General features: G+C 43.1%; 2 protein-coding genes across 3 annotated transcripts; both read right to left on the minus strand.

Moving 5' to 3' along the window:
- Positions 1-388: 388 nt before the first annotated feature.
- Positions 389-2,854, minus strand: LOC121329228 (ciliogenesis and planar polarity effector 2-like). Its single transcript, XM_041274706.1, has 5 exons — positions 2,199-2,854; positions 1,963-2,115; positions 1,561-1,685; positions 1,146-1,282; positions 389-611 (listed from the first exon to the last, which is right to left on the minus strand). Exons 1-5 carry the CDS (start codon positions 2,308-2,310, stop codon positions 395-397), a joined length of 744 nt encoding a protein of 247 aa, XP_041130640.1. The 5' UTR covers positions 2,311-2,854; the 3' UTR covers positions 389-394.
- A 634-nt stretch (positions 2,855-3,488) lies between these two features.
- On the minus strand, positions 3,489-6,860 carry LOC121329328 (rho guanine nucleotide exchange factor 19-like). Of its 2 annotated transcripts, none has more exons than XR_005951761.1 (4): positions 5,583-6,860; positions 4,739-5,477; positions 4,219-4,380; positions 3,489-3,986 (listed from the first exon to the last, which is right to left on the minus strand). XR_005951761.1 is itself a non-coding variant. In XM_041274884.1 (4 exons), the coding sequence occupies exons 2-4, from the start codon at positions 4,990-4,992 to the stop codon at positions 3,509-3,511; spliced, it is 582 nt and encodes a 193-aa protein (XP_041130818.1). In that variant the 5' UTR covers positions 4,993-5,477; positions 5,583-6,860; the 3' UTR covers positions 3,489-3,508. The 2 variants fall into 2 exon arrangements, 1 of the variants encoding a protein (XP_041130818.1); XM_041274884.1 differs by having other exon boundaries at positions 3,489-3,674.
- Between the last annotated feature and the right edge of the window lie 383 nt (positions 6,861-7,243).

Below are 7,243 nucleotides of genomic sequence, written 5' to 3' on the forward strand. Positions count from 1 at the left end.
CTATTCCCAGTCTGCTATGCAATTGGTTCGTTCACGAAGGATTTTAGAGAGGTTTCAGGTTGCTGTCCATTCCTATATGGTTATAATTCACTAGGTCAGGTTAAATTGGTTTCAAGTGTAATGCATTTTGTTAGCGTTGTCCATACTGCTGAGACTATCTGCAGTAAATGGATGCTTCTGTCCAGCTCTTGCATATAAGTTGTTCTGTGAATACATTGAGCAGCAAGTCTAATCTGAGCTTGTTGGCAGCAGGTTACTCTAAGTAATTTATTTGGACTGGTCCATGAGTGCAGTCTATTTTTATCTTGTTAGCAGTGCAGCATTTTTGTCAGTGAATGACCAGTGCAATCCATCCCAGTGTTAGTATCAGGTCTGAGCTTGTTAGCAGGTGTGGTTAGTGACTGTGTGGCTCTGTGTGCAGCCTGGCTGCCTGTAGGTCCTGAGCCCACAGCCGCTCTGCCAGTCCGTTGAGGAGGGGTGCAATATCGGCCAGTCCAGCCCGGCCCGACCCACCCCCTGCACTCTGGAAACAAAACACGGGCACAGCCCAGGCCTGCTGGAACTCTCTTAGCTCCCGTTCCGTCACGTCCGTCTGCATGACCTGGTCAAATCTGCAGCCCCAGTCAAGGAACTGCTTAACACAGCTACAGCACAACAGCCTGAACCACTCCAAAGCCAACCAACAAATGGTTTGGGAACAAGAAAAGCCCATCCCTTATTAGCACACCATTCACCCCTAATAGAGGATCTAATTTAAAAAAAAAATTACTAGATACTGTTTTATTTTTATTTATTTTTTTTTTTAATGTTCCAGGTGTTTTAAATCCTATTACATAACCCTGTGGGCTATTCCATGCATTTATAACTGTAAAAAAATGCTTCCTACCTTCCTTTCCAAACTTAATTCAACTCAGCTTCCAAGTACACCCTCTTGTTCTACTCTATGCTAAATTTTAAGTAGAATGAATATTATACTACTTACACTCTACTGGCTAGTTGTAAGACTAGTCCCCTATTCCAAACTCGTATCTAGACATGTTCTTGTTATACTAACAGCCAGTTGTTGACCCAATCTTAAAGGGTTTGAATTAAACCCATCCCTTTTCCCAGGTTGCCTGCTCATCTGGAATCTTCATGAAGGATACTTGGTACCCACCACCAGCTTGACATTGCTGCCTGCTGAATCAGAGATGCGGGTGATCTGATTGGACAGGTCATCGAAGGAGGAGCGGTCAGTAAAGGAAAACAGGTGCAGAACCGCATCTGTCTGATCTTTGCAGGCCTGGGAGAGACACAGGGGTCACTGGGGCTTGCAGGCTGAATGCAAAATGTGCTGCAGCTTGAATACTTTTAAAGGCGGGAGCAAAATATTTATTCAAAGCAAAATTTATCATGAAACCAAAAAGTGGAAGGGAATGATAACCATTGAGGTTGAAAGGGATATGAAAAAGTTGGAGAAAAGGGGAGAGGGAAGAGAACTGCTAACTGCACAGCTGCTAAGGTAATACAAACCAAAGATATTTTATACGTAGAAATTGCAGAATATAAAAATATGCATACAGGGAGCAGGTGGTCAAACTTCCGAAGTGCATTCTCTCCATAGTCCCAGAGCTGGAAGCAGAAGAGCAGGACTCTGCCATTGTCTTTCAGCTTCACCGGCCAGTAAAGGACAGTTGTCTGGATCCCTGGGAAAAGGAGCAGATACAGTCTCAGCTTCGAAACCGTTAGTATGAATTCAAGTTATAACACGACTCATTTAAGTTTTGACTTTTAACAAAATAATCCTGAATTCAAGATCAAGTTACCATATTATACATCAAAACAAAAGTAGTTTATCAGCACAAACACATAGATCCTGTTCACAATCTATTATATTGTTATTTTATTCTCTCATTACACCATTAATACCTTTAACTTAGAAGACACAAGTTGGTAAAATTTTGCCACACCCTAGCCACTCACCTATGGTCTCATAATGCATGCTGGGCACCTCCAGCCCTGCGAGTTTTGCCACCAGGGCTGACTTCCCCACTCCGCTCTTCCCGGAGACAAAGACCTTGTAGCTGATAGTGTCAGCAGCAGCCTGCAGTGGCAGGACAGGAGCCTCCAGCAGACCTGACAAGCAAATCAACATGGTCATCCTCATCTTACAAATACCAGATGGGGAATGTCGTTGTGTTCGGCCTGACTCCTCTTACCAAAGCGCTTTCTTCGGTTTCTGTGCATGATGCTGTTGAAGTAGTCCCTGCTCTCCGATGATCGCTGCCAGTCTGACAGGACTAGAAAGGCAGGGCTGGGGTGAAGGGCCATCTCTCTGTCCCACACCTGCCCCTAATCCATGGCTTCCACTAGATTCAAAAGGCATAAAGCTACCCGGTATTATTTGTATTTTAAAGTCGCTGCTGCAAAATAACCAGTACCGAGCCTCAGCACCTTGCTTTGTTTACTTTGCACGGCATGACTCGTATGTTGTGACAGCTCATGAGTGATTACCTGTTTTTGCGTTTGAACTTTATATATTTTTAACGTAAATAAATAAAGTTTAATTCGACGAAACGTAAAGCGCAGTAATTAGCTTTGTAGTGCTGCCTTCATTAAGCCCGATTCGCAGGGGACTAAAAACCATCTAATAAACAGGTGGTTTCAGATGTTTTACCGACAACGGTAAAATGCAGTCCCGGGCGAATCGTACATTATTATCCACATAACACCGAATTAAAAAACATGCCCATACAATACCTGAAGCCTACGACAAGCGTTTTTAAAAAAAAAAAAAAAAAAAAAAAAAAAAGCGTCAAAAACATGCGGAGAAAACGAAAGTTCTCTTTAGTATGTGAACCAGTATGGAGATCTAGCGCCCAAACCTCACTCTTGCACTTCACAGCAACAGCGGCTCTCCAATTCCTCTGGGGGTGACGTCTTCACTGCGCGCCCTTCTTTCTGGCATCTCCACGTTGCTATGGGGAGACAAGGCGACGGTTTGTTGGAAACCAGATATATAATGGAAGATATATATATATTTTAAATAAACACACATACAATATATTTGGCAATAAGTTACAGTTAAGGAGATGGAGGGTGAGCAGTTTACATTTAAAACACTTATTTCTTGTCTGTATGTTGTCAACCTCACTTGAATGGAAAGTTAATTTTATTTTGGACACTCAGCGCAGCAATGCTGACTGGTAAAGTTATTTTCTAAAATACAAATATTAAACAACAAAGTCGTCCCACACCTGCCCCTAATCCATGGCTTTGTTTGGGGGGGGGGCATAAAGCGTAATATTATATCCTTAACCATAGGAACCTTTTTACCAAAAATACTAAAAATACTTCTTGTTCTTTCAGTCCCACTTACCTCGCATCAGATCTGTTATTGTATACAAAATATAGGGGATGGAGAGAAATCAGACACCACACAACTTAAGTTAAATTTGTTGTTTATTTGTATTTAACATATAAAAGACGTGCTATGTACACATACAGTATTCTTAAAAACACCTCTCAATTATAGTATTAAGAGTCCATTCGGGTGCATGCCCAGTTCTAAGGATCTGTCGAGCAGCAGGTGTGTGTTCAAAGAGAGCGGGCAATGTGTTGAAAGGAGGGGGTTCTCAGCGGTAACTGTGCTATTGCTCTCAAGGACAGCGGTGTCCTGAATTACTGCTCTGCTTCTGGAAAACAGAGGGGTATTACAAAGGGAGGTTATTACTTTACAAAAACAGACCAGACTTAGAGGTTTACAGTGTCACTAACATAAAATGCCACATTATAAAATTAAATGAACTAAAAACAAAACCACCTTACCAAGATTCTTTCCCACTGGCAAGATATTACTTGATTTTGGTGTGTAATATATATAATTTCTTTTTTATTGGTTTTAAGGAACCACAATAACCAAAGTAAAACATCAACACACTTTGATTATCATCACTAGATACTACCCAAATCAGGGGGTGAAATTGCAGCAATCCACTGCTCCTTTTCTTAAAAAAAAAAAAAAAAAAAAAAAAAGGATTTATCATTCATATAATCAAAACCACTTATTTACAGTTGCTATTCTAGCCATTTAGAATCACTTCAAAAAACAGAAGTCAAAGCTATTGTTTATATTCACTTCTGTGTAAATATATGGTGGGAGACTTAATTTGCAGGTTTTTGTAGCTCAGAAGCTCATTGTTGCACAGCAGCATGGAAGAGAGAGAAAACGCCTCTTACTTGCTGTGAGCCTGCAGGATGAGGGCGCTGGTCGAGCCCACATGGTTTTCAGCGAGGTGCAGAAAAAAAGTTTCACTGGGCAGTCCCAGGGATTTCGCCAGCCGCCGTTCTGCCTTCACACTGCTAGTCTTGGCATAGTCCAGGAAACTGAACCGCCCCTCCCTTGACCAGGCAGGAAAGGAGGAGGAAGAGTTACAGCAGTTCACAAAAAAACACAGGCAGTAGGACCAAGAAAGAAATCCAACCAGCTTCCAAAAACATTGTACCAAGCAAAACAAATGTACGGTTCTACCTTCGACCCAGTATCAGGGTAGCTGGTGGTTCCAATTACTGTGCTCGAGGCCCCATTTTGAGCATTTCCATAATTTGTTCCAATAACCATGTTAAATTAGTATTTTGCAAGAGCACTAAAAGCCATTACATATCTGCTTTGCTACAAGTCTTTTCTGTTGTATAGAACTTGTTGTTTGCAAACAATATCCAGTATCAGGGACAGGGGAGGGTGGTTCAATGTGCTTACTCCTTTTTCCCAGAAATCAACAGCAGGTCGTTGAAGAGATGGAGCTGCATCGGTTTAGTGGCAATTTTGATTCTGGAGCCCCCATTGGCTTCCTCCACCATGACCTGGAGCAGCTCTCCTTGTTGCAACAGACAGCGCCCCCTAGTGATCAATGGGATGGACTGCAGGAAACAAGGCCTGGTCAACTGCATAATCAAAGCAGAATGCCATGCAGTGCAAATACAAGTAGAACCTTCTGTATTAAATAAAATCATTTAAGATTTTCTAGAAACGTTTCAAGCTTGTCGAGATATTGCTACTTGATAGAGGATTAAATACTAATTATACATGTATGCGCAGCATAGTTATGCCAACCAAGTAGTGGTATATACAGTGTTAAATGGATTCAGTATACTCAAATGACAACATGTTGCTCCTTCATCTGGTGGCTTAAATAGTTCCAATATTAACATCATTATCGCTGCAAAGGTGCAATACAGACTGCTCCCCTAGTGGAGCAAGTGAAATACTCATTCTTCGTAGCAGATGCTAATAAAAGTTTGCATGTTCCTAGAGGACTCGAACAACCTGCTGCAAAGACCAATTTGGTGCAGTGGTATTAAAAGGTAGCTTAGCTAGTCAAGAAAATTGTTTGGTTGGAGAATACCCTGACTTTGCAAAACACCATTTGCTGTTCAAGGAGCACCAGCTCCTCCGTCTGCTTCATTCTCCTGACATTGTCATTGCACTCCGACACAATCTAGTGAAAGAAAGGAATGGAGTCAGGACAGACAGAGACACAGTGATCAGGGAACATCAGACTGACTGATGCATGCTGCTGCCGCCGCTGCTGCTGGTCACCTACCTCACCCACAGCCCTGATGGCCCACTTGAGTGATGGGATTACTGGCGACTCAGGATCAGACAACTTCAGGATGCTCTGAAAGACAAGAGCCAGAGTCCACCGCCAGAAAGCAGTGGTTAGCAAGGAGACATGGTAAAAGTAGAAATCGGAGCACGGTACGCTGTGGAAGGCACTTGCCACAGTGGTAGTCCACTTAGCTAAGCAAGGGCGCTGGAACTAGGGGTGCACCCCCTTGGCTTTGCATGGCTCCTGTCATATACAGGGGTTACAGTTTTGTTCAATGGCTTTCAGCACCCCCACTTTAAAAATCATTCCAGTGCCACTGTAGCCAAGTAGCTTTTTTGATTGAGCATTTCAGTCCTGAAAAATCACTTTGCAGATTACACCAAAACCAAGTGGGTGGTTTAAAGGGGGCGGTTTAAGGGGGGGGGGGGTCCTTACTGATTGTAAAACCACACAAACACTCAATAGTGGTACATTTCATTGTTCTAAAAACTTAGTAAATTGAAAACACTGTTCAGACAGGCTTTTGGCTGAACTGTTTAACAGTTCCTTTTAGGATTTCCAAAAGTGAATCTGTAGTCCCTTTGCCTAATGGAAAGCAAAAATTTCACTAAACAAAAAGCAAATACTTTAAGCATCTACAAAGACTTAAATAAAAGGAAGACTACAGATCTGTGCAGTGTTGACAGGGGTGGACTCCCATTGTATAGCAGTTTGACCCATTACAGTTTACACTTGTTGCCTAGAGTTTGTGGCTTATCAAGCTCTTCCTAAAACCGGGAATGGGTAAAACCACGATGCAACAGGAGTCTTATTTCCATGCCTGTGATGATGTTGTTACCTCCAGGACGATCTTGAGCCGAGCGATTCTCTGGAAGGGCAGCACCAGGAAGGACTTGAGCGGCTGCCTCTGACACATAGGCTGCTCCTCCAGCCTCCTCACCACTGTCACAAACTTGACGTTCTCCCGCCTGGGACCACAACACGAGACCATTACAGCAACAGTGGAGGGCATTGGCAGTGGGGGTTTATGGGTAATGGGACTGGCTGAAAGGTTTGTCATTTACTTGTGCCTTTGAGGGCTTCCTTTTCCATGCTTTAAATAAACAAACATTGGGTGGGGGCAGACACTGACTGTATAAGCATACCTGAAGACATTCAATAATATCAATTAATGCTGCACGAACCGAATATTCAGATCAAGCTCCTCACAAGTGAGGATCACTGGTGTTTATTGGACTAAAGCACCAATCCAAATGAAGAAAGCTGTTTGGATTTATGTGGATTGCTGTTCTCCAGAGAGCAAGAAAAGCAGCAGTCAGAAATCCAAGCAGCTGTTTCTTAACTTGTTTCACTTTGAATGGTAAATTATCCCAGTCAACACCAATGACCCTCACCTGATCATCACCCCCTGATTTCTGCACAGAGCTCATCCGAATAAATCAGTCCGTGCAGCACAATCAGTTCTCAAAGCCTTCTCCACTGAAGTCCATCCCAGTGTGATCCGTTACACTGCAAGCAGTAAGCAGGCTGCAAGGCAGTGGGGTCTTACAGCAGGCGCTGGGCCAGGGCCTCCTGGTACATCTGGCTGGTGACGTAGGGGATGTAGACCCTCCTGAAGGCCTCGCTGTGCTTCATGATCAGGTCACTAAGGTCTG

Source organism: Polyodon spathula, chromosome 16 (genome assembly GCF_017654505.1).
Source record: "Polyodon spathula isolate WHYD16114869_AA chromosome 16, ASM1765450v1, whole genome shotgun sequence".
In the NCBI taxonomy this organism is placed as follows: domain Eukaryota; kingdom Metazoa; phylum Chordata; class Actinopteri; order Acipenseriformes; family Polyodontidae; genus Polyodon; species Polyodon spathula.